We start from the raw sequence: 27,073 nt of genomic DNA on the forward strand, positions 1-27,073 counted from the left end.
TGCTAACGTTCCGTTGACATTTAGAAGATGCTCAAAGGAAAAGCACATCCTGTTTATAACTGTGATTTGTATGTTATAACATCATAATATATTTAAAAATATGTAATATTGTGTGAAACAAAATGGTGCCAGGTCAACCACCTCTCCCTCAACGTCAGCAAGACAAAGGAGCTGCTTGTGGACTTCTGCAGGACACGACAGAGGGGCTACACCCCACTCTCCATCAACGGTGCCCCAGTGGAGAGGGTGAACAGCTTCCAATACCTTGGCGTACTCATCACAGAAGACCTGACATGGACCGCTCACACTTCCACCCTGGTGAAAAAGGCACGGCAGCGCCTCTATCACCTCAGACTGCTGAAGAAATTCAGACTGCCAAAACAGATTTTAAGAACCTTCTACTCTGGTGCCATCGAGAGCATTCTGGCAGGAGGCATCACTGCCTGGTACGGGAAGTGCTCTTCACAGGACCGCAAGGCCCTGCAGAGGGTAGTGCAACTAGCGGAGCGCACCACAGGGTCTGTTCTAACCCCCCCTCCAGGACCTGTATACCAGGCGGTGCAGCAGCAGAGCTGGCAAGATAATGAAGGACCCCCATCACCCAAACCATGGACTCTTTCAGTGGCTGTGGTCAGGCAAATGCCTCCACAGCCTCAAGACCAACACTGAGAGGCTCCGTAGGAGCTTCTTTCCCCAGGCCATCAGAACGCTAAATGCAGCTCAAACTGGAGTCTAACTTCGTTCTGTACATTTTCCAATATTTGTCTTGCACATTTTCCATCGCGTTTTATATCTTCATTAAGTTATTTCCTTTATATTTTTATACTTCTATCTTTATATTTTTTTCTATTGTGAGTAATTGGTGATTGCGTGTAATTTATTTTTCTGTTGTGAGTTTTGCAGTCTGCCCCGCTGCCGACCATCATTTCACTGCACTGTACATTGTACCTGGGCATGTGACAAATAAAACTTTGAACTTGAACACGGCATTTGAACACGGCACAACAAAAATAATTTTAAGATTGAGATCACATTTGAAATGAGAAAGTACAGTGCGATACAGGCCTATTGCAGTACGCTGCACATAAAAGTCTTATGAACTAACTCCGGAATTTGATAAATGTAGTTTTGTTAAATGTGGAAAATATCCATTTCAAGCCAAACCTTGTAATTAAACCTCAGAGAAACTTTTAGAGCCAGCAAGGCACTTTGTTTAATTTGTCATGCAGAGACACGGGGTAAAACTTTGCAACATTTTTGGAATAAGAAGTTGCATCGAAACTACATCCACTGTTCTCTTTGAAACTGTTCCTGTTTCTTTTAAGTGGTGTCACTGTCGTCAATCCTAAACCTAAGCCAGTTACCCATATTCCTGACTGGTCTCACAACAAAAATATATTTATATGTATTACATATGTAAATGTATCAAAAATGTTGTGTAAAGGCAACCATCGCATTCTCCTCTTTACCAACGGTGACTTGAACCAGTGAACAGTGAAGTTACCTAACATTATCCCCATCTCACTTGAATCTGACAAAATACAAATGCAGGCCAACACGGAATGGAAATATATGTATATTTATTTAAATAAAACCATAAAAAATATATATTTAAGACTGTAAAGATGAATTCCTCTTTTCAGAAAAACAACCATAGTGTAAAAAATTCCACAAGGCTTTCCACACTTTTTCGCAGATGAGGTCTCTGCTGATCAGCTTCATTCCACTTTGATCAGATGTCCACATCTGAAACATCTGCCATTGCCCCGTGGTCCTAAATGGACTCCTCCTCCTTCCCTTCCTCCTCAGGTTCTGCTCCCCACACCTGGACAGACCCTTCCATGGAAGTGAGAAGGCGGGGCTCCGTGGGATGAAAGGAGAGAGACTGAACCACTGCCTTCCCTACTGACAGCTTGAGTGACAGGGAGCCCTAAGAGGACACACGGACAAGAGGACATCTGACTGTTGTACCCAAAGGAAGAGGAAATTAATCAGCCAACACCTGCAATGAAAGGACAAAGAGATATCTCTTCCCTCAGCCAGTTCCTAGTTCCTATAACCATCCATCACCAGGCTTGTCCCTCTAACTTCCCCCTCTGTTGTTGTTTCTTCAAGTTTATCAATAGGACCTTGACGGACACTGTTCAACCAGTCAATACCAGCATCACATTTGTGTGACCATCAAGCAATCCTTATATCACCCAAGTCTGTATTTATTTTTATCACTCATTCCTGAAGCTTTGATAATGGCATTAGAGATTACACATCTGTCTTGGCTTCTGAGTAAAAGTGTAACTAATCTCATTGTAAGGAAGGTATCTCTCATTTCCCAAATGTTGAAGAAATCTGACTGCAGTAGTTGTTCCACAACCCATGTTTCTCATGTAGTATCTAGTGACTAGTGCAGTCACTAGATACTACATGAGAAACATGGGTTGTGGAACAACTACTGGTTGTATTCAACTATATTCAGGTTGGATGGAACCATCACTGAAATATGGTCATAACAACGTCTTGAACGCTAACAGCTGCTCAATAAAGGCATAGTGCAAATACATCCTTTGGTCTTTTGGTCTTACCTCCACCAGGTCCCAGAAGTAGACATGGCCATCCTCGGAGCAACTCAACACATGGGTATCTTTGTTGGATAGGCAGCAGTCCAGCTTATAGACGTTGTTCTTGTGACCAGTGTACCTACACAGCCACACATAAGCAGGGTCAGGGATTGGGGCGGTAAGTCACAATGTTGTGTCAAGAGTGTACAAATGCAATACGTGTTTGTGGTGAGATACACTGTGAAAATGTAGAATATATAAATTAATAGATGTGCAGTCAAAACAGGCATCTCTGTGCATCAGTAACTTTACTTGTGCGTGTGCGTATGTCACTGTTTCTGTCAAATCATATTTTTGTCCACATTTAACAATGGTATGAAAATGGTATTAAATGGTATTAAAAATAAAGAGTGCTTTAGGTGCACAGCCCATTGTAAAAATGTATGCTATCTGTCAGCTCTGAAGATACGTTTATGGCAGGTACTATGGCACACAGACTCACTCTCCAAGCAGCTCTCCGGTGCTCTTGTCTAGCAGACGGACCGCCGAGTCCAGACTGGAGCTCAGAGTGCACTGACCGTCCCGACTGAAACACACACAGGTGATGGGGCCTGTCGAAGGCACAGGGAACGCATCAGATCAGCCCTTCAACCAACACGCACAGACATGCACACGTACGGACACAAACAAAAGCGCTAGGCATGCAGCGAACACAAGCACAGTGCATGACAGAGATAAACACATTGCATAGGAGCACACAAACACTAACACAGACATCGATATACTGACTGTTGATGAAGTCTACGTGCAGCTGACCCATTCGCAAGTCATAACGTCTCACTCTGCCATCCACCGACCTGAGAAAAACAAGAAGATTAAAATCGACATTCGGGAATCACTGTTTCTACGTCAGATTAAACGTTTTATGCAATATCGATATTCAAAAACAGATTAAGGACTATTAAAACAGCTCTCCTCTTGGACAATAAAAATTATGTGTTTCTTTGTTCTCATCCCTCAAGTTGTTCCAATTAAAACGCTCTGCGCTCTCAACATTTCTGTGATGACCCATTTACAGTTACTTTTGACGGGAGTATCATCTCTGCACTGGCGAATCACTGTTTCTGCAACAGCGTATTGTTGTGCTTTGAACGGTGCAACAGCTGCAGCAGTGAATAGCATGACACAGCTGCAGCATTTTGCCATGGTTTGGTACTGACCCAGTGAGCAGCTCATGTTCGGACACCTTCACGCTGCTCACGCCGTCACGGGCCTCGTCTAGAATCTGGATCGGATCAGGCCTCCGGGACCGTGTGTCCCAGCACCTCACTGTACCGTCTATTGAGCCTGGATACCCCACACACAAACAGACCGATGGTCAGCGGTAAACACACTCACAAATAAAGTACTACAGAACCATGTGGGGTGCAGACCTTGTCTACTCACCCGACATCATGACTGTAGCCTCTTCATTGAACTGCACACAGTTCACTTTCTATAACAAAGACAGAGAAAATCTAACTGAAAAACGATGACAAGCTCCGCATTATAGAGTGATGGGGAAACTGGAACTAATTTTCTCTCTTTGGACGTGTGCTGCCAAGACAGACCACAGAGATCTGCACAAAATAGAAAATGTCAGAAGCAGATGTTCTCACCCCAGCGTGTCCCCTCAGCTTGCGGACCACCTGTCCCGTCGCCACATCCCACAGGATCACAGTCTTGTCAGAACTGCACGAGCACAGCTGACTATTGTCATAGGAACTGTATGCACACGCAAGGGAGTGGGTCCACACAGACGAAGAGGTCAACACAAACATGACAAAAGAGTAAGGCTAAGGCCATTAAAAAGTCACCTCAACAAAATGTCATCAGCATGACATTATTACCTTAGACACAGGGCAACTTGCCATTCAAATGGTTGTGTTTTAACTTTCCTGCACAGTTAAGGTTCAGTAGGGTTTTTAATAGATTTACTGAGATTTTTCCAAAAAGGTACACGAGCAGTTTCCCAACCATGAATTCACACGCAAAACCCTGGCTGTCAAACGCAGTTCCTGGAGAACCAGTCTGTGTGCCGATTTTTGTTTGATCAAATTACCCTCACTTATTTGGTCCATTTAGTTGTCAGCTGGACTCATGTACATAGTCATGAATTTACCAAAATCCAGTGACGTACTTCAGAGTGTACACAAATGCAATACTTTAGAGCAATAATATATAGTTTTTTTTTCTTTCTTTCTTTCAAAAATGGCCACAGCAAGAAAATTACTCAGATAACTGTGGAACTGAAGTTGGAATAAAAATCAAACCACGTTTGACTTTCACCTTATCACAAAGACAAAATTTTACCCAAGTATTGAGCACATACTATGTGCAATTAGATATTCTGACACATAGAGGTGTCCACCTAGTTACTGAACACATATAGTCATCTACTGCCTATAAAATTCATGTAACTGATATAAAATCAGGACTTAAATGAATTTCAGCCTCCTCTTGATACACGTACAAAACAAACACAACCTGAAGAGAGAATTCTCCTGAGGCACCCACCAAAACACTCACCCGTCCACGTCCAGCACCTCGTACCCATGCCCAGTGTAGGTCTTCAGTAGAATTCCCCGGCTAACACTCCACAATTTGAGAGACTTGTCACTGCCACAGGACATCAGGTAGTTACCATCCGCTAGGAGAATGAAAAAAAAAACGCAGTCAGTAACCCCCTGTGGTACATACAGTAGCGATACACAGACAGGTGTAGCAGAGCTGAAGTAATAGCTTGTGCGAGTCCTGCATAAAAAGCCTTAGGTAGCGGGTAGCAGGTAGCCGAGCGGTTGCAGCGGCTACATCACTCCCCCGAGACCTGGTTAAGTAACGTTGTTGCCGACGGACTAACGGCAATTTGCCTTTACCTCAACTGGCAACGACACTGGCCGTAAGGGGTTGGCAGCGAGCAGTAAGAACCTCGGTTCGAAACTCGCTCGCTTGCCGACCCACACCTGTTACATAGGCACATTCTCACCGTTGAAGCGCACTGCTCTGATGGCGCCCTGTTTACAGTCCACGGTTCTGAGAAGGTGCTGGGGAAACTGGGGCGTCTGGGGTTTGGGCTGAGGGAATGCCATGGTCCTTACTCCACCTTTCAAAGAAGTCAGATATTACGAGTTAAACAGTCCTTTCTGTTGTCTGGATACATACTGCATGCTCATAATAGCACATTGCAATTACAGATTTAAGGGAAATGCGTAAATAGTATATTAAAAGACTAAACGTTTGTGAGCCGGAAAGGAAAACAGCATACGCGCAATAGTTACCCTTCGGTCGTTGCTCAAGATTGTAGCTTGCTAGCTAAATACCAAGCTGAGAATGGCGCGTACTTCTTTTGCAAACATGTTTTTATCTCAGCCGGGAACCATTAGCTCATATCTGGAAACGAGTAGGCTATCTGTATCAAAATTAACCAGTCACTTACAAGTGACTGCTCAGTACAGGTAACATTAACCTGGTTTTCTCTAGCCAATATAATGAAAGTAATTCGCATAATGACAATAATCTTCCCATAGCTACCACGTTATAGCAAAAGCCGCGAGTCCTCACCTCAATCCGCTCAATATCTGCTATCTGAGAATACTGTTTGGAGGATACATTGCCGAACTACAGAAATTTAATGTAACCTGATTTAATTTGATTTTCACCATTAATGTGTTGGTAAGACGACTGTGCTCGCCACTCCACACTGTCTACAACGTCTGTGGTCAGGAATTCAGCAACGTATATGTGCATGCTGCCACCTACTGTCTTGGAGTGGGGAGCAGCGAAGATGTTTGTTTTACACGTTTTTAACCTAACCAGTGGGGCACAGAAACTCTGAGCATAGCATACATAAACCTCCAGACGTTTCGGAAAGAGAGCTGTATTTTTATTGTGATATTCATCCTTTTCTGACCACATCCTTTTCTGACCACAGAAACGAGGAAGGATTTCTTCCGAGATTTGCTTTATCACAGGTGCACACTGGGAAAACACTGGGATATTTCAAAATAAAAGTTCAACTAATCTCGTTCGATATTTCGTCGATTCCGTCAACCAGTGGGGATTAGCTGTTAATGAAACAATAATGTTCATTTACCACTGCAAAAACATTAAGATAACGTATTTTCTGGTTCATTTACTGTGTCCATAGCTAAATAAGTATGCATTTGCTATAAAGGCAATGCACATTGGATGCAAAACTAGAAAAAAGATCTATATAAGTGTAGCCTACATCACAAATAATTTGACATGAAACTACACGGTTTGTGAAAATCATGTGAAAATCATCTAACTCTATTGTGGAAATAACTACCAAGAAAAAATGATGCCTTATTACTAACCCTCCTAACAACAATGGTAAATGAAAAGCAAAGTTTCTGAAGATAGACAGGCATCAGATGCAAGGGTTTGAATATGTCAAGCAACGATGCAGTCCTCATACTAAACCTGTTGTTGTGAATGTAAGGTAAATTCTTTTTTTTTCATTTTTTTTCAAATACTGGAATTAATATATGTATTTAATTTTGTTTAGACTATCTGTTCATGCAGCTAGTAGAGGGACAGACAGTGCATACATAACAGTTTTCTTTGCAAATTCTATATATTTTTATGCATGACATTGTATAACAAATTTTCACTTAGAGTTCACATATTTACAGTCCCAATAAATTCAAAATATTGTCTCAGTGCAAACAACTTTAGAGTGAAAAGAAACCTTTTTTAACCTTTTTAATAAAGGAATTATTATCCAAATTTTACATCCCAATGGGATTATCAGCAGTATTAGTCAAAATAATCATAATGAAATAACGAACAATGTGCTTTATTGCCATGAAAAATATTTACGTAAACATTCTGTTTGAAAATCATGCATGAGAGAAAAACAGCAAAAAATAAAGGTGCCTTGTTAGTCCATGCTTTTATTCTGAAACCTCTCACCGGAAATACATAGGAGGAACCAGCCGAGCAGCTTGCCTTTACTCTACCCTTTTTCAGTTGTACTCCGGAGAAGTTACAGTGCGGTAGATCATCTGGGGAAAATATGTCTTCTAACAGCATGTCGGATCCACGGAGACAAAACAAGATACTTAGGTGAGTAATTCGAATGAATGTTTTGTTGTCTTGTATCTCCTCATGTCGAAATTGTGAGGAATTTAGTATTCGAGCTAGCCATCTAGCTACGACTCTTGAGATAAGGCGATTAGCTAACCTAATTTGCTCTAGTTTGCCGGATATATGACTCAAATATCAAGGTAGCTCGTTACCTAGCAGAACCATTCAATCAGTACAATACTAATTCAGCGAGATCGTGTTTCCTTATTGCTTTTTTTTTGTTTTACTCATTGTCCGTATAAGTTCGTCCCTGCGTTGTATGTGGCAGGATAAGCTAGCTAGCTATCTAGCTAGCTGGACGTAGGTACGTTAGCCAGTTCACAGGTAACGTCATACACACCGGTGTATCAGCATCAGTGCGATCATTGATGTACATAAACGATAGTGGTAGATGTATACATGTTTAAATGTCCCCTCACGTTTTTGTTTCAGGTACAAACCCCCCAGCACAGATACAAACCCCACCTTGGAGGATCCCACCCCCGACTACATGAACCTGCTGGGCATGATCTTCAGCATGTGCGGGCTGATGCTCAAGGTGACTTACAGGGACACGGGCGCATAGTGTCAGACAGCACTTATCACACAAGTCTTGGGACACACAGCGCTTATTGTCACACATATCTTGGTACACTAACTTCTCATACGACGATAGAGTTTTGTGTAATTGTCAGCGTTAATGCAGTGCATGGTGTTGGCGCTGCGAGGGTGTGTTTGCCTGCCCATCGGAGTGTTTGCTCTAAACTAGTTTGAATTGTTGTCACTGCACCACCTTAGTCTGTTTCTAGGATTTTAACACTTTTTTAAAGGACTTTCATTCCCATCCACATATGTGTACCAACTCTGTCCCAGTGTGTGTGTATGTGTATGCGTATACGTATACAGTATATGTAGCAAACCCCCCAATTATTTGGCTTGGCCACAAAAAAGGAAACCACGTCCGAAGTTAATAACGTCCACTCGGACGATTTTGTCCACGGACGTGACGTCACTCTAGGCAATTACCGTACAGTTACGTCAGGTTAAGGGACATCCGGCATTTTGATCAGGATCTCTCATTCGCCAGTCCTTCTCAAGCAGCTCCGTCTTCATCGATAAAAGTTTACCAAGTAGTCGAGTTTCACATTGGGTGAGCCAAGAGTATTTTTCCTACTCTTGTATGCTCAATTGTATTTTTTGTGTACATGACAATTGTATTACAGGCAAGAAATCTTATTACTCTAACGTTATTATTTTTATATTATTATTTACGACTATTAATTACATTTTGATTCTATTAAAGTAGAGCAATCGCAGAAAGTGATGTATTGCTATTCAAGGTAGCATATTAAGTGTATTTTCAAAAGGTATATACACATAAGAGTGTTTCAACTGGAAAAATAGTGATATGCAAAGTAAATTTGCATATGGATGCAAAGTGTACTGGGAAGTCTTGATGTGCAAAATCTTCTCCCTAAAGAGCGGTCATCAGCTTTACTCTCTTCTAGGGGGCAGAACTAAAACATTTTGAACATTAGAAGCAATATTAATTTGATGTACAGTTCTGAGTCCTTATTCCCCTAGCTTCCTGAATTGCAATCTGAGGCTGAGATGGACAAGCAGGTGCACACCTGTGAAGATCTGCAACTTGGTGTTGTGTTTGTTATGGTGGGCAGAGTGTGTTCTGTTGCAACAGAAGCATGTGATCATATGCTGTGTATCAGATATTAACACATGTTGTGTGTGTTTGAAGCAGAGGAGGGTGTGTCTATGCATAATGCATCCGTTTGTAACACACGTTCCTCTTTCTCAGCTGAAGTGGTGTGCCTGGATTGCAGTGTACTGCTCCTTCATCAGCTTCGCCAACTCTCGCAGCTCAGAAGACACCAAGCAGATGATGAGCAGTTTCATGTAAGGAGCACGCCTCTTTCCGTGTGTGTATGTGTACATGTACACGTATGGTCTGACCTTTCCATTACATTACATGTAACATGTAGCAGACGCTCTTATCCAGAGCGACTTACACAGGTTACAGGTATTTACAGTGTTATCCATTTGCCCATGGGTACAGCAGCATTGTCCCAGCGGGGATCGAACCGGCAACCTTTCGTTTACGAGACCTCTCATCCCACACTGCCACCTGGATGTGAAAAGGCCTTTGGGACTATACAGCATTGTCTCTTGTAGAAATAAATCATGCCAAAAGACACTGGTTACTACAACATACAACATTGTAATGATTACTACAGTTCCAATATAGTGATGTCAGTGACCATAAGTGTCTCATTATACGGTCAGTTGAGAAATGTTGCATGTGTCTGTTCCCTGTGTATGACCTTGTTGAGTTTCTGTGAGCTGCCGGTTCTTTATACATGTTACATAGAAACTACGTGGTTTTATTATGCGAATCAATCTGCGTGATTATGCTGAACGGAAGATGGCCAGTTTGAAATCAATGCCTGGCACAGGATTGCCTCAGTTAATGGTGCTTTTCCATAATGACCTCTAAATTGCTTATCCTGTCTGGCAGTGGTGTATCTGACGCATGCGGTTATCTCAGACATATGCATTACCGTATTTTCAGTTGCATGTAGAGACTCCACAGATTCATGTTTCTGAATTTAGGGATTTGTAAGTCTCCAGAGAGTTTATGGGTTCTTGCAACGCTTCATAATTCATGAGACTGCCACACTGGTTATCATAGAGTAATGCTGTCTGTGCTGATCGCCTTTTACTGCTTCTTTCCAGGGTGCATTTCACTGTTAATTAGTCAGTAGTTTTGCTTCCTCCCTTTTCTGGCTGCTCATCTGCTCATTATCTGAGCAGTGTGTTTATTGGATGTGTCCGCGCTGAAGCGGCAGCCTCGTCTCTTGGCTTCACTGTACAACGGCAGGAGTAAATCTATGGGAGTCTATCTAGGGAGGCCACTGGGGGAGAATTTTTTAATTGTTTGTTACATTATCATGCCATTACACTAACGTTAACCCAGGGAGACCCTGGATATGTGTTGGCATTATATTAGAATGGGACCCTCTTGTCAGATGTGTTGTGTTGCACCTACGTGTTGGGCCAGAGGCACATTTGTCGTCCCAGCCTTGTGTGTTCATTTTCCTTATTTGTGTAACATCTTGTGTCTATCTATATATAATATGTCATTTTTCATGTATTGTTGTTTTGCTGTATTTAGTTTTTTTTTGTAGTTTTGCAGTTTTTGATTCTCATAATAATGGAGATAACAACATGTAAATGAAATGCAGTAAGTCATGTACATTTTGTATAACGGTTCATGCTGTCTGGTTAAATTCCCTTTGTATTTGCATACTGGAGGTCGCTCTGGATTAGACCACCTGCTAAGTGGCTAAATGTAAATTAAGTCTAAATGTACTAACTTTTAACTGGTTGTGTGTTGACCAGGCTGTCCATCTCTGCGGTCGTGATGTCATACCTCCAGAACCCCCAGCCAATGTCGCCGCCATGGTAACCAGCGCTAAGATTCCAAGGGCCTCCAGAAGGAGGACAGAGCTAGACTCAGAAGGAGGGAGGAGGACGGACAGCTGATCCACCCACCCCCATCTGGGGCACTGGGAAAGAAGGATTGAGAGTGAAGAGAAGGACAAAGAGAAAAGAGCGCAGTGCTCCAGTGCTTTTTATCTCCCTGCTGTTGAGAAAAGGCTGCGCTCTTTCATGTTTTTTGCACCCCAGGAATTTCAGATGCTGAAATAAAAAAAATGTCACTTTTTAAAGTCTTTTAGGTTGTCTTTTTTTAATCCTTTGATTTATTTCCTTTCAGCTTGTTCACACATGACCAATGTGCTGGTGTGACTTAAGGCCACACCATTTGTAGATTTGGTGGTCTTTGGTTTAATTTGGTGCAATGGATTTAATGTATTTCTTTTTCATAATGGTACCAGTTAGGAGACTTATTCTGGAAGGTAACTGTTACTTAAAGGTGCACTTCTAAGATCATTTGAGAAGCAGTGTGCTACAAGCATATTAGGACCATGCAATTTCCAAAAACTTCTGGCAATGGCAGTAGAAGAAAGCTTAATGCTTCCACAAGAAAGCTGCTCAGAATTAAAATGTAACAAGTTGAGAGCCATAAGCATGCATTTAACTGACATGTGAGGGTGTACTAGGACAAAAAGGTTGTACATGTTTTGGTAGTATTTAGTGGTGTGTTTTTATGTATGTATGTAGCCAGTTGCTACAACACAGTACATCATAAACAAGCATGTGGTAAAGATCTAAGTACAAAGTATATATCTGCAGAAGTGAAGTGTAAGGAATAGGTTCCAGACAAATTCACAGTGAGACACCATTATACACGCAGTTCTATAAATTCCAGCTTTCTTATCGCCTGCTGACCTTAGCCTTTGTTAAAGTGCAAACACCCTGCTTTATATCATACTTTACATCCTTTCTGCTAAGTGGTGATCACTGGCAATATAAGGAGATGGTCTCAACTCCCAGAATTGCTCTATGTGATTTACTGTGCCACTCTTTAACATCCTCAAGCCTGTGGACTTTAACTGGATTAATGCAGCCATCAGCAGTCGGAGCTGCCAGAAGGTTTTAGCCACATCAACTGAATTTTCTCTGGGTTGCATTAAGTAAAACTTTTGTCTGTCGTCGATATCGTTTTAAAACTGTGAATCTAATGAGGTCGGGGCATTTGAAAACTCTGAAAACAACAGCTGCAATTTTAATCAGTTTAATCAGTTTAATCAGTCTGTGATTTCTTTTGATTATTGAGAATAAGATGAATTGTTGAGATTGTAATTCGTGAGTTGCCGATGAAGCATTTTTTATATTTAAGCCTAACTGCATGCAATTCGCAGTTGGTTGCATCTGCAAGTTTGTCTCGAGTGCAGCGTTCAGAGTAATGACAATATGTGAACTCTAGAGGGCAGCATTTGACTGGAACTGTGAGTTGGAGATGAAGCGCTTTTTAGTACTTCATATGAAATGTGCAGAGTAAAAACATGCTTGAAAACCTCATCATCTACATTACATTAGCTAGCTAGCTTGAGAATTGCTTTCAGTAAAAAAACCTTAATGCATTTCTCATATTTACAGTTTGATTCAAGAACACTGTGGAGTATTGAAAGTTGGAAAGATGTCTACCATTTTGAAAAACAGTTGTAAACAGTAAATTTCATCATGGGGCAGGTTTCTGTGAATATAAACATAGGCATCATTTATGCTGGGGACGCTGGGGACATGTCCTCACCAATTTTTGTCGTGGCCCATTTCGTCCCCACCACTTTTTGAAAGCCTTTAGTTAAACCCGTCGTCCTGTCCCCAGGATTTTTCAAAACAAACTGACACCCATGAACATAAAGGTGCATTTTACCAATTTTTCTGACAGGCATTTGGTCTTAATGTGAGTTAATGTCCCAGGAAATACTGTAGTCTGGTTATTTAAAGTAGAAATCCATATACTGAAACTGAAGCTTTTGCTTGCTTATGTTCAGGATGAATAGCAAAATCAGGGAGCAATAAGAATGGCATCCCAATGTGAGATCTTCACTAAGCTGTATTTTGAACATTTCAAAGACCATCATTAAAATAACAGCCAACACCTTTGAGATGAGGGGTAGCACATTCTCATAGAATCCACTTCAAAGCAATGAGCAGTGAAGCAAATAACACTCCAGATGGAACACACAGAATGCTTTGTCATTTATATAAATCTGTCAGTTTAATAGCTGCAAACCTCTGACAAATCACCAAAGTGCAATAACTGTTGAAGGTGTTTGAGGGAATCAGTATCACAGAAAACACACACTTTAGCTGAAGCTGAATTCCTGAGACCTGTAATGAATCAGTCTCCTATACATCAAGTGCCCTTATGCTGCCTCATGCAAGGCTTCATGGGAATTTTTGAGGCACTTTGAATTTTTTCCAAGATGCAGCGAGGTTGGCAAGATGGGTTGAAAGCAAGTCCTCCTTTGGTGTCATCCAGGCCCAGACTGTGTGTCTGACTTCAGGAGCAGAGGCTGGTTGGTAGTACAGATATGACAAGCCACTGAGTCATAACAGTGACAAGTTTACTGATTTAGAGGCTGCCCCAAATCACACCCCGTACATATTACAAGCATTAGCATGCAGTATAACCACATACATTTACATTTACATTTATTTACATTTACACATACAACGACAAACATGTCCCAAAGCAAAGAACTGGAACTCTATCATTGCTGCAGAGATTGCCATCTATTGCCAAATTATTTATACAGGAAAACAAAATTCCTTCTTCAAAATTTTGTACAGTTTGTCTGGAAATTCATGTGTATACCTTAACGTTGCTCATTATTTCTCTGATATTAATACAGCTAGAAAGAGGAAGGCGGGTTTCTCCTTGATTTGTTATTCATTGTTCCAGTTAATTGGTAGGAGACGTCTTGGGCCAACGCAACCCAAATAAAACTATTTTAGGCGTTTGAGTCCCCTGCCCTAGATAATTCAAAGGACAAGTATCTAAGGGCATCTCGCTCCCTCTGAGTTTTGATACTAAGCTGACATTTACTGTACAAACAAATGCTCTGATCCCGTGTATGATGTGCTGAGGGTTTTCCTTGTTTTGGATCCGTGATTTCTTTCTTTCTCTGGGTCGAAAGGCCACACACCAATACAGTCCTGAGATGCACAGTCCTGGGGAATTATATGTGACCTCCTCTCCCGCGCGCTTTGAATTCAGTCTGTGATCATCCGTATGAGCTCACGCCTTCTCCTGACCCGCGCAGAAAAGCAGAGGGAACACGTACATTTGGTGTTGCGCTCAAACTGTAAAGGCGCACCGTGCTCTCTCCTTTTCACGACTCATCCTGTCATCCTGTCACGTCTCAGACGCGCATCGAGGCTGAAGAAAAAAATAATGTGCTGTAGAAAAGGAGACTGAAGAGGACTCGCTATTCTTATTTTTTAAAAAATGAAAGCACGCAGTTAAACGCTGACTTATACCCATTTTTTCTCTGACAGCTGGTTCTTTACCAACGCAATAGAGAGGATAACAGTTATCAATATATTCGCAGTGATAAGGATGAGTCAGTGGATGGCACGTTGCGGAATGTGCTGATATTAAAGATGGATTTTTCTTCGCTGGCAGTGGACAAGGACGCCGGTGCCCAGAATCCAGTCGTTTTTACTGCTTCTCAGGACGATTCCCGTTCAGTCCCCGGGTCCAGCATTCAACTGCCACAACAGTATTCCCTGCGGCCGGGACGGGTAAAGACCCCGCTCTAACCCCTCGTAGCACGACCATCCACCACTGTCAGGTAAGCGCAACGGGAAAAGAGATCATGTCCCCAGAAGTTAAAACTGGAATGCACAAGTGTTGTCTCTACGGAACACCCACGGATGTGAACTAGTATATTCAGCTAAACATTTATAAAATTGCAAATCCCATGCTCGGTCCCCCTGTATGAGTCGATTTCCATGCCTGGCAATATTCTTCAACAGTCATACGTATAACTTTAATTTTCGGCTTGCGTTCTACTTTTCGTGACACATTGTGATGGGAACTTGACCGCGTGAGTAAGGGAGGGCTGTTTTAATGTGTTACAGTGTAAAGCGGGCTATAGTTGAGCAATCTATCTCAGCGCAGCAGGGAAACAGTTCAGCACTTACACGTTTTCAGTTCCCTCGCAACACGTTCCCGATAGCACTTGACCTTCGTGTATAACCTCTGTATCAGCAGTTGGAGTGCTTGTGTGTGTGTGTGTGTTTCGGTAACAGTGCCGTGGGCTTATGTATGACTACGTGAATCTATTAGTGTAGATGTGGCAGTATCTGTGTGGGTGTGGATTTGACCAGGAGGCTTCTTATTAAGAATGTAAAGATGTAAATAGGTAATTAATCCAAAAAGAAGAGCGCCATCATGCAAAAAGATGGAATAGACTGCTTCACCAAATAGTAGACTTACATCTCCACGACACAAGGCATAAACTCGAGATTACCATTTATGTTTATATTCATTTATATCCATTTATGTTTGCATGCATACGATGTGTGACTGTGTCCATATGTAGATATAGTTAACGCGATTAGTGTAAAATCAAGATTCACCAAAGTGCTGTTGACAACAATACTTCTGACTCGAGGAGTAACTCTTGACAAATATTGGGATTAGCCTGAATTATGCAATTGCAGAGTATGAATATAAATTCAAATATTTATTATTTACATTGCTTTTAATAAATATAATTATGTAACAAATATTTAGTTTATCTGTTGTTTCCATGATACTAATTATGCAGGATCATTACAAAATCAGGTACAATTGTGCTATCATCTATGTCAAGTTTTTAAACAACCACAAAATCTAGTAACATATGCACCAAGGGTATGAATGTGAAGCGAGCTTGAGTCCCAGCAGTGTGTCTAGCGTTTGCGTGCCTGTGTGTATGTGAGTCGGTGTTTCTGGGAATGTATGAGTGTGTGCTTTCCATTGTGTGCCGTCTCTGTCCTTTGGTCTGTAAGGCACTGTGACAGCCTTCATTTCCCTCCCGCACTCAAATCAGTCTTTGAGAGGCAATGGGGCACTAATCCTCCTATTGCATCTTAATGGAGATTGCAAACAGAATGGCTGCGCTGCGCAGGTCAGCACTTCTCATTTGTCTGGGTTAACATTTCTGTCCCTCTGCAGTGCAGATTCAAAAGGCCTTTTGGCTGCCTCACTGTGATGGCCTAACTTTCAGACTATGACTAGGACATACCGTGCACATTGCCACACTCCTTCAGGCCGAACTTGAAAAGGTGTTGAAAAGTCCGGTCCTCTAGACATAGGGATCAATTTGTTGTCATCACGTCGTTGTTGACCTCAGTCAAACACACCGTTTGATACAACCCCTCTTTTCCCAAACCTCTGGGGAGATTCTACAAGGCCTTATTAAGTGACACATTCTATTGAGATTTACAGTACATGGTCATTTTTTTAACCACAGACTTAGGTTCCAAGTTTTACTCTTGTAGTAGTAGTGTAGGAGGAGGAGCACCACATGTTCTATATTGCATATTATCATAACATGTAATGAAGTCCTTAGGTTTATTATTTCTTTGTCACCTGTCTTTCTCTATGTCCAGATTTACGTATTTCAGACTGACCCACTGGTATTACTCTTCTCTCCCTCACACCCTCAGCAAGAATAGTATGCTGGGAAAAAGAGGTGGATAGATTTTTGGGTTTGATCAGCATGATAGACCAGGGGAGTGGGATGGAGCAAGAGGAGAAGAGAGAATGGGTAAGAGTGTACAAGTGGCTGATGGTGTGTCGGGTTGCTCTCTCTCCCTCTCTCTTTCTCTCTCTCTGTCTGTCAAACACAGACACACACACACACACACACACACATACACATACACAACTCTCTGGCGGTCTGTGCCTCAGGGAGATAAAAACTGAAAGAGCCTCAAGCCCAGAGAAAGAGAGGGAGAGATGAGGTGTGGGAGTAGAGTGGGAGACAGAGAGGGAGGGAGGGAGAGTGGGAGAGCAAGATGAAGAGAGTGGGAGAGAGGGATGAGGAGGGAGGGTGAGAGAGGAGTAAGGGAGGGCCGCAAATGCCATGACGCTGAGAGAGGGTGTGTGCTGGGCGAAGGAGAGAAAGAGGTTGTACATGAAAGGGAGGTGAGCAGAGGCAGGACCACAGGGAGGAATGACATACATACTTGGCAGCACATGACATTGTGGTGCCAGTGGGGTCCATCTGAATAGGAGCTGGAGGGGGATAAAGTGTATGAGTTTATCGACAGGGGCAGTATCAGTGGGCTGAGTAACATGTGAGCAGTCGGTCACTGACAGGTTTAGCTCTCAGCCCACAGAGTGAGTGATCCAAAGGCTGTCTCACAGGCACACCCCCATGTGCTGTGAAGAGCCATCCTCACCCAGTTCACACACACGCACGCTCACATGCGTACCTTCACACTCTCACACACAGATGAACGGTCACAAATATGTACACACACACACACACACACACACACACACACACACACACACGCACACAAATACACATGGTTACATCCATATATTTGGATCTGCATGCATACACTTACACATGCACACACACACACACACACACACACACACACAGCATTTGTGCATACAGACATATACACACACACAAACAACACAAGCACACACACAGGATTTTGATTTGAAAGCAATGCCATGGCAGATTTGTGAAGCGCTTCCATAAATAAGCTCTCATCTTGATGAGCAGTAGTCACCTGCCTCCGCTCTCAACATGTCAGTGAAACCACCGTCAATCACACTCCAATGCATGTATACTGATCAGGTTTATATATATATATATATATATATATATATATATATATATAAACACACATATATGAACTGCTTTTCTAATGATAATTGTGATGTGCTCAATTATTTATAATTTGCATCTCGCTAATTGGATCTATGAGCAGAACTGTGACGCACATGGATTGCCATGTTTCTGTGCACGGTGGGCTTGAGCACTGCTTACATGAAAGAGCACACCCACGATTTCAGAGTGGCTCTGTTTAATGCACCTTGTATGCATTTAAAGAAGGAGGCAGTTCTGCGTTTCCCAGAAGCTTAACAAATTCGGCCACATTTCCTCTGTGTGTGTTTCAGAATGAGTTTTAAGGCTGTTGGAGTTTAGTTTTTTTTTTTCCTAACAAGTTTAATTACTGAATAATGTCAATTTCTGGTTTCTTTTGTTAGAAAAAAAAACAGAATTTATCAGTTCTCAAAAACAATAATACCATATCCAAATGATCAAGTTTGATGTGTTAAGGCAGAACATCTGTTTAATCATTTGTAAAGTTCATTTGTGAATACCTTAATCACCATCAATGTGTACCACTCTCAAAAGTGAAGCACGATAACACTTCAGTACCCAAATGCCTGCACACATACTGAAGCAGAGATACAAACATTTATTTCACCATCTAATTGGGGGTGGTAAGACAGCAAGCTTGGGAGAGTCACATTGGCCAAGACACCAGGGAGTCCCCTGCTCTCTGTGATAAGTACCAAAGGAACTAATAACCACAGTGATGCAGTACCTTGGTTTAAAGGCTCATTTGGAGGATGGCATCTTCCACAGTACAATGCTGCATCACTGTCCTGGGGCATTGGTTCTCTGTAGCAGTGTAGCATGGTGGTAAGGAGCAGGTCTAGTAACCTAAAGGCTGCTTGTTCAGTTCTCTGCTGGGGCACTGCTGCTGTACCCATGGGTAAGGTACTTAACCCAAAACTGCCTCAGTAAATGTCCATCTGTGTAAATGGGTAACATTGTAAAAAATTGTAACTGATGTAAGTCACTCTGGATAAGAGCATCTGCTAAATGCCAATAATGTAATAATGTAATGCAATGTAATGCTTCACCCCCCCCCCCCCCCAACCTTTCTTTCTCAGCAGATCTCCATTCTAAATACTCACCAAGCCGAGCCCCATTCATCCTCAGATAGGAGAAGGCCACAGCATGTTGCACCAGCCAAAAACACAAAAGAATCAGTGACGGCAGGATATGCAATTTCATTTAGAGTGACTACCAAGAATCTGTTTTCCGCTCTCGAGCTATAGTTAAGTATCCTACTTAATATTCTTGTCTGAGGTATTAATTTAACTTCAACTGAATCTATATATATCTGTATATCTATCTCTATGTGTATATATATACACATAGAGAGAGAGAGAGCGGGAGAGAGAGAGAGAATGATGAAAATGATTTTAAAATGCTGAGCAGAAGAAAGGCAGACAAAACTGTTGAGACTATCAGTGGCGTCAGTTTGTTTCTCCATGATAATTTTCAGGTTTCCAGTGAGGGTCAGCAAAGACACTGCGGCCTTTCCTCTGCTGCCAGACTGTGGGCTCCTCTATTTACATCTTCCTCTGAACCGTCAGGACTGAGTGATTTACTGCTGTAGCTGATGCTTGTGCCTTGCTCCATCACTCAATCTCCACCTCTCTGTCTCTCTCTCTCCCTCTCTCTCTGTCTCTCTCTCCCTCTCTCTCTCTCTCTCCCTCTCTCTCTGTCTCTCTCTCCCTCTCTCTCTGTCTCTCTCTCTCCCTCTCTCTCTGTCTCTCTCTCTCCCTCTCTCTCTGTCTCTCTCTCCCTCTCTCTCTGTCTCTCTCTCTCCCTCTCTCTCTGTCTCTCTCTCATACCCTGTCACTCTGTGGGTTTTGTGATGTCTCAGTTCTCTTTCCCCATATCCATCTTGCTGACTTCATTAATCCCCACATGTCTACACACATACAAACACCAGCTTACGCATGCACACACACACACACACACACACACACACACGCGCACACACACACACACACACACACACACACACACACACACACACACACACACACACACACACTGACATTCAGACAGGCCTGTGCAGTTCCCCCCCTTCCTAACATAACGCTTACTTTGCCATAGATCAGATTGATGCAGCATTAAGAGCAGTTGTAACTGACATCTGTAATGGCGATAATTATTAAAGGCTTTTCATCACCATATTTCCTCCTCTGCTCTTTCCGCAACCCTTTTCCCTCACTTTCAAGTATCGAAAACAGCCAGTGATCCTTGGAGGGCGCGGTCAAAATTTCTCTGCTTTTCTGTCCCACAGCAAGCTTCGGAATTGACCAGCCACAGACTCCAGCCTGACCGTGCACAATAAGTCCCTACTGTAGCAGTCTGTCTCCCCATCTTGGGTTTGTCTTGATTAGTTCATTTTTCTCCATCAGCAGTGGATTAAGCCCAGCCATCTCAGCAGACAAGGAGCGCGTGTCATTAAATTTGCCAGACGTTCGTACTTAAAACTGATGTCGTTGCTGTTATTGCCGGTTTAATGAAGCAAAATTTCCTCTTCCTGTCTTTCCCCTTCTCCCTCTCTCTCTGACTCCCTGTCCGGTCTGCTGACCCTCCTATCCCCCCCCACCCCCAGCTCTATGCTGTCTCCTCTGTACGCAGATGGCTCTGTGATTGTAGAGAGAGCGCCTCCCGTGTGGTCGAGTCGCAGAGCACAATCCCAGAGCCGCCGGCCGCACCGCCACCATACCACCCGAGGGAGCAGCGTTTGCCCCAAGCCTACCTACTACCATGCGGTTTACGACGTGGAGGTGGAGAAATGCCGGGATGAACCCTTCAACTTTGGCAAGGGTAGGAGAAGCCCCCCGGAGACGGGGGTCATGGGAGGTCCGCTCTACTCCCTTGTGGCCAGCGACTCTCTGGCGCCCCCTGCCAGGCGGCGCGGGGCTCTGGTGGACCACAGGGATGTGATCAAGGCGCACCAGTCACACAAACTGCAGAGCACACCCCAGGCTCGACGCAAAGAGTGGGAGTGAGTACTGGCCGCTGCACAGCAGCACAGCCTCTGACCAAATCCAGACCGCATTCGCTTTCTAGACCTCTATCAGACAGCACACATCCCAGACTACGCACATTACGCAACACAAGTCTTACAGACCACACACCTTACAGACCACAAACCATGCCAACCACAGACCACAAATCTTCAGCATCTTATCGACCAAACACCTTGCAAACTGCATTGCTACCCTACAGCCCGCAAACCTCATACATCTTATAGACCACAAAGTTTTTTCAGAGCACAGACCTTTCATACAACACCTTATAGACCAAATACCTCATAAACCAGTCTTACACCAGCACTGAGAGGTTACTGAATTCCTGCCGTTTCACATCACTTCACATGCTACATACAGCAAGAGTAACACCACTGAAATAACTGCTTGACTGGTAAAGTAGAAATCAACCATAATTACAAGATGCTTTTTATCAGCTATCCACTGAAAAGTTTGTCTAACATTGTGCACTTGTGCACTTCCCCACACTACAAGTCACCCAGTGCTGCATTTCACAGTGATGAGGAAGGGCTTGCTAAATTCACTAGCAAAAAAGGTGAAAGACAACAAAGTCTGAAATTTGACCCACTTAGAAACTGGATCTGACAGGGACCATTCATTTTTATTAAAAGGTCTAGCCACAGCAATCACACAGAAATGAAGATACACTTTCTTACTCATTGATGTATCTCTCTGCAGGGGCTATTGCCACTTCTGTTGATGGGGGCAGCACATATTGCTAGTAGACAGCCTGCAGCCCCCCTGGGCACTTCACTACTTACACACAGTGAGCTGTCCTCTTTAGGCATGGGGGGGCTAACCTGGCTCTAGCAACATTGAACTAATATATCAGCCCCTATTCTGAACAGCCATATTTCCCCTTTTATGTGCACCTAATTGCCGTACAAAATTTCCACAGTGCAGCTCTTTAAAAGGGCCGTTAAAAGCTGCAGCAATGCTATAATGTTGTGCCCATGCAAACTCTAAGTGAGTGACAATGGACCTGGAGTGATTTGCTCTTCTTTGTCAACATGGGTTCAGTGGAGTGAATAGGGAGGAGATCGTGGCCACTCAGAGTATGAGCCCAGAGCCCCACACGGTGCACAGCATGCTGGGTACTTGACACGGCAAGATGGGGTGGGGTTTGATAGGGTGGGGGGGATGGGCTTGTAATGAGCTGTAATTGGAAGTGCCCATTTGAAAAAGAAATATCTTGTTATATACTTTATTTAAAATATACTAGCAATATCTTAAATATATTTATTGAGTGAAAAAATATATTCTCAATATATATTTTTGCATGGACGGTGAAGAGTCACACCACCATGGTTTGATGTATGGGAACATGGCCACATTACATTGCAGTGCAAAATGGGTTCTGATCTGCATTGTGGCAACACAGTCAGCCGTGTGGGCAAAAAGCAGATTTTTTATCGGGAGCATTTAACCGTGTGTACACCCCCCTTCTGCATCCCTTCCTCTCCCTCAGCGGAGTGGAGCCATTTCAGTCTGCCTGACTCTTCCGTGGGAGTTGAGGAGGCTGTACTTATAAACCATCAAAGACTATAATGTCAGAATGTCGAGCATGACCTTAACGTTCATACAGCTCAGACACGTAATACAATACGACAGGTTTTTGATATTTATCTAAAAAAGAAGGTTGTGGGTTGTATTCCTGTATATTCCTTTTAGTATGCACTTTTATGAGTCACTCTGGACAAGAGCCTCTGCCAAATGACTAAATGTGTATGTATGGTTGTGACATTTCTGTCTAAGGAAGGTTGTGGGGTTGGCTGTTCCTATTTAAAGAAAGTTGGGGATTGTGATATTCCTATCTCCTGAATGTGGTTGGCTGTGATATTCCTTTGTACAAAAGGTTGTGGGTTGGGAGATTCCTATTTAAAGAGGTTATGATATTCCAGTTCAAAGAAGGATGTGGATTGTGATATTCCTGTTTAAAGAAGGGTATGGGTTCTTATATTATTTAAAGAAAGCCACAGTTTGGGATATTTCTATTTAAAGAAGATTGTGAGTGCTGATTTACCTATTTAAAGAAGGTTGTGGGTTGTAATATTCCTACTGAAAGACAGTTGTGGTTTGATTATTCTATTTAATGATGGTTGTTGGTTGGGATATTCTTCTCTGAGGACTGTGGGTTCTGATAATCCTATTTATAGGAGGTTGTGGGCTGTGGTATTCCTGTCTGCCGAACGCGTTGGTTTGTCGGTATGTTTGGGCGGCTGACAGAGGCGGCAGTGCACGTGTGTTTCGTGGTGGCATGACAGCGAACCGTCACTGTGAGCCTGCTGTGTCTCTGTGAGGCGCTCTGTCACGACTCAGAGGACGGCTGAGCAGGAGGCAGCTCATGGACAAAAACACAGAGTACTCTCACAATGATGAGTACTCAGAAGCCCTGCTCGATCTATCTGTCTGTCTGTCTGTCTGTCTCTCTTTCTCACCCTTTCTTGCTTTCTTACTCTGTTTGTCTCTTGTCCTCTCCCTCATATCCTGTGTTTCTTTTCCTTTCCCTCTCTCTCTCTCTCTTTCTCTCTCTCTCTCTCTCTCTCTCTCTCCTTGTCTCTGTCTCTCTGTCTGTCTCCCGATCCTATTTTTTACCCAGTGATGGCCCGGGAGGGATCATTAACAACAGAGCAGTCAGGAGTGCGGCTCCATCAGGCATGCTGTTTTCTTACAGCCAAACCCCCCCCCCCACACACACACACACACACACACACACACACACACCCACACAGATATACACACACACACACTTGCACCCCCACTCACTCACACACACAGTCACACACACAGGTCATTCAGCATACAGCACAGCGATGGTGAACATGTGGAGTAGAGTAATCACACTGTACCATGTATGATTCATGCCACCTCTCTCTATTTCGCAATTTTGAGCGCAGGGATCTCCGAGATTGCTGCATACATTTGCATTTCAAATGCAAGTACACGTGCACTACATGTTTAATCATGTTACGATGGTTGTTAACATGCTTGTGCATTTACTGTATGTGAGGGACTGCAGCCTGTATGCCCGTGACAATAACATTTCGCATGTGATGATGTATAACTGCATTTACCTGGGGTCAATTATACTCACAGCTGAATTCAACTGTGTTCAACATTTTGAATGAAAACAAAGCTCCATCATCATAGGTCCAAGAGAACCACTAGCTATAATCATATATACTCATAATCATAGAGGATTGATCTTCACATTTTTCAGGGGCTTGGAGGGAGAGGAAACTAAGTTAAGACTGGGGTTATTTTTAGCCCCTGGAAGTTGCATTAGCATCTCTGTACTGTTTATTTGGAGCATGTTAATGTTGTTTTTGCACAAGAAGTTCTGAGGAGCTGTCTTGTGGCATTTATCGCATGGTTGTCTTCTACCTTCTACCCCTGTTAAAGACAACCGAAGTATCTTTTCTGAATGTACGTGACCAAAAATTAAAACATGGACTGCTGAAAATGAAGTTTTTCTTTAATTACAAACATAACAAATTTTACAAATGGTTTAAACCTGTGAGATGCACAGAAAGAAACACATCCAGAAATTTCTCTCATTTAACTTCTGCTTATCTAAGGTGGCATACAGATATCCTTGTGTATCTGTCCCATGTGTCCATAGGCATGCACCTTGCTGTGGACCCCAAAGGGGTCAGTTCCATTTCAATTCAGTTAGGGAAATGGATAGTTTGTGAATTGAAACTTACCTGTCAGGGTGGCAGTGTAGCATAGTGGTTAAGGAGCAGGACTCATAGCCAAAAGGTTGCCGGTTCGATCCCCGCTGGGACACTGCTGCTGTACCCTTGGGCAAGGTACTTAACCCACAATTGCCTCAGTAAATATCCAGCTATCTAAATGGGTAACATTGTAAAGATAAAAGCTTTGGATAAAAGCGTCTGCTAAATGAATAAATGTAAATTTCAATACAGTTCCTTAACTGATTGGATTAAAATGGAGTTGACCCCAACTCTGAACTCCAGTCCAGCTTCTTATTCTTAACTGCACCGGTTCTACCTCTTACCTAACTTACAGTGGTGTGCTGTAGACCTGAGCTCGATCTGGTCTGCCTTTCTGAGTGTTTGAGTGGGAAAACCCTGTGCAGGCACGAGGGCCACTGCTTTCATTCAAGGCGCTAAGCTCATTGATTAAGGGTCCAGTCACACGGGTAGTAAACAGGAAATTGAGAATAAATATTTTGGGTCGATGCCTGTCTGTTATCACCACAGCGGCTACTTAATGTTGGTCGCTTTCCACTGGAGACAAGGCCGTGTCGGCCTTTGCCCACACCTTTGCGGGTTTCATGGCAGTCAGGAGAGAATAGAGCTTGGTACTCCCAAATGGGGAGCGAATGCCAGATCTTGCCGACAGGAAAACTTGTGCCCTTGCGGCGGTCCGTCTCACCTTGGGACTTCTCGTTGAGATAGCGCCCTAATGAGAACTGAAGAGCACGTGAAAAAGAATTTGTCACAAGCAGCGTGCTGCCTCTGATTGGCCCATAAATCAGTCAGCCAAGATTGGGGTGAGGGCTGTGAGGAGCAGTGGGGGGGGTGCAGAAGGGGTGGCAGCAGACTCTCCCTGGCGGTGCCTCCTCGCAGCTCCCTGTCCCTCCCTGATGCGTGGATATCTCCAGCCCGCGGAGACCCAGGCAGCATTGCCACACCCCATACATGTTTTCCCCACAGGAAGAGCGCACACTGGCCCTGTCAAAAAAAACATCAAACTCATACAAGGACAGCCGGAGAGGCAGTAACACGAGAGTGCCAGCCACGTTAGCAGGAAGGTGAATCAACCCGCCCTGTTTCCACAAGTTATCTTGACTATGAGCGATTTTGTTTTTTCTGCGTAATGAAGCCAAAAGCACAGAAGGCAGAAAAAACCCAGTATGAGGCAGCGTGAGCAAATGGGAAAGTGGAGGAAAGGGTCACACTAAGAGTGTGCTGGTGAAGGTGAAGGATGAGATTAGGAGGAAGGAGGAAATAGAGGAGTGCAAGACACACAGCTGACAGACAAGGGAATTAGAGAGTGCGATTCGTAGGGGAAGGAGAATGAAACAGACCGGGGAGATAAAGGGACGAAGGACACAAAGCTACAGACAGAAACAAAGAGATAGGGGCAGAGACGAAAGACTGACAGAGAGAGACAGAGAGAGAGAGAGAGAGAGAGACGGGCAGAAAGTCTGCAAGTCAGGTGCGATGTAGACAGATGTACTTTCTGCTACATCGTGAAAACTGTTTAAAACTAAGGAATGATTCATTTTGACAAATCCAGCCACAGAAATCAAAGGAATGAGTGAGAAAGTCAAACTTGGTGCTTGGTGTTGTGCCATAACTTTAGTGACAGCGAGTAAGTAACAAGGGCTACGTACATAAATTAATTATTATTGTTGTTAATATCACTGTTACACCATCGTTTTTATTATTTACTCTTTTCCCTGCCTGTTTTGAAGGGTGTTGTTTTCAATATTTCTTTGCTTTGGCAATACCTCTCTTTGCTGTGCCAATAAAGCCGATTTGAGAGAAAAAAAAAGATTTAAAGACAGAGAGAGGAAAACAGGAAGAGAAAGAGAGACACACAGGGAAAAAGAGAGAATTGAGAGAGACAGGAAGAGAGATAGATGAATAAAGACAGGGGGATGGAGACCAACAGAGAATGGAGGAAATACTGAAGTTATATATGACCATTGTTTATGCCATTTAAGTGCTTTGGCAGAAGAGTTGGGTGTCATGCCAGTGGAACCTATCGATATTGAATTGGATCAAGAGGAGAGAGGAAGCGGGAAGGGGCAGAGAGAGAGAGGGGGAGAGAGAGAGAGAGAGGCAGGGAATGCAAGTGACGGACTTAGCAAAGTGTAGGGGAGCGAAATTAAAGGAGAGGGAAGAGAGGGGGACCGAGTTGAGAGGGGTGAGGGGAGAGGGGAGAGTCTTTGAGATTTAAAGTGGCAGCTGAGATGGAAGGGAGAGAAAGAGGGGGAATTAGGAAGAGGAAGCAGAGAGAAGAGAGACAGATAAAGGGATGTGGC

At 43.2% G+C, this 27,073-nt stretch overlaps 2 protein-coding genes across 2 annotated transcripts; one reads left to right on the forward strand and one right to left on the reverse strand.

The window, feature by feature from the left end:
• Positions 1–1,709: 1,709 nt before the first annotated feature.
• wdr83 (WD repeat domain containing 83) lies at positions 1,710–6,243 on the reverse strand. The gene is made up of 10 exons (XM_036534283.1): positions 6,156–6,243; positions 5,581–5,697; positions 5,124–5,244; positions 4,214–4,319; positions 4,002–4,050; positions 3,776–3,902; positions 3,345–3,412; positions 3,058–3,166; positions 2,580–2,694; positions 1,710–1,930 (listed from the first exon to the last, which is right to left on the reverse strand). The coding sequence occupies exons 2-10, from the start codon at positions 5,681–5,683 to the stop codon at positions 1,775–1,777; spliced, it is 954 nt and encodes a 317-aa protein (XP_036390176.1). The 5' UTR covers positions 5,684–5,697; positions 6,156–6,243; the 3' UTR covers positions 1,710–1,774.
• Positions 6,244–7,560: 1,317 nt separating this feature from the next.
• On the forward strand, positions 7,561–11,387 carry wdr83os (WD repeat domain 83 opposite strand). The gene is made up of 4 exons (XM_036547805.1): positions 7,561–7,682; positions 8,136–8,241; positions 9,496–9,593; positions 11,097–11,387. The coding sequence occupies exons 1-4, from the start codon at positions 7,633–7,635 to the stop codon at positions 11,161–11,163; spliced, it is 321 nt and encodes a 106-aa protein (XP_036403698.1). The 5' UTR covers positions 7,561–7,632; the 3' UTR covers positions 11,164–11,387.
• Positions 11,388–27,073: the final 15,686 nt, after the last annotated feature.

This window comes from Megalops cyprinoides, chromosome 1, assembly GCF_013368585.1.
Source record: "Megalops cyprinoides isolate fMegCyp1 chromosome 1, fMegCyp1.pri, whole genome shotgun sequence".
In the NCBI taxonomy this organism is placed as follows: Eukaryota; Metazoa; Chordata; class Actinopteri; order Elopiformes; family Megalopidae; genus Megalops; species Megalops cyprinoides.

Excerpts from the sequence above, each read along its gene's own strand:
- wdr83os (XM_036547805.1), top strand. The coding sequence starts at position 7,633 with ATGTCTTCTAACAGCATGTCGGATCCACGGAGACAAAACAAGATACTT. Across the intron at positions 7,683-8,135 it reads AGACAAAACAAGATACTTAG|GTACAAACCCCCCAGCACAG; the intron begins GTGAGTAATTCG and ends TTTTTGTTTCAG. Across the intron at positions 9,594-11,096 it reads CAGATGATGAGCAGTTTCAT|GCTGTCCATCTCTGCGGTCG; the intron begins GTAAGGAGCACG and ends TGTGTTGACCAG.
- wdr83 (XM_036534283.1), bottom strand. The coding sequence starts at position 5,683 with ATGGCATTCCCTCAGCCCAAACCCCAGACGCCCCAGTTTCCCCAGCAC. Across the intron at positions 5,245-5,580 it reads CAGAGCAGTGCGCTTCAACG|CGGATGGTAACTACCTGATG; the intron begins GTGAGAATGTGC and ends TCATTCTCCTAG. Across the intron at positions 4,051-4,213 it reads AGCTGAGGGGACACGCTGGG|AAAGTGAACTGTGTGCAGTT; the intron begins GTGAGAACATCT and ends TCTTTGTTATAG.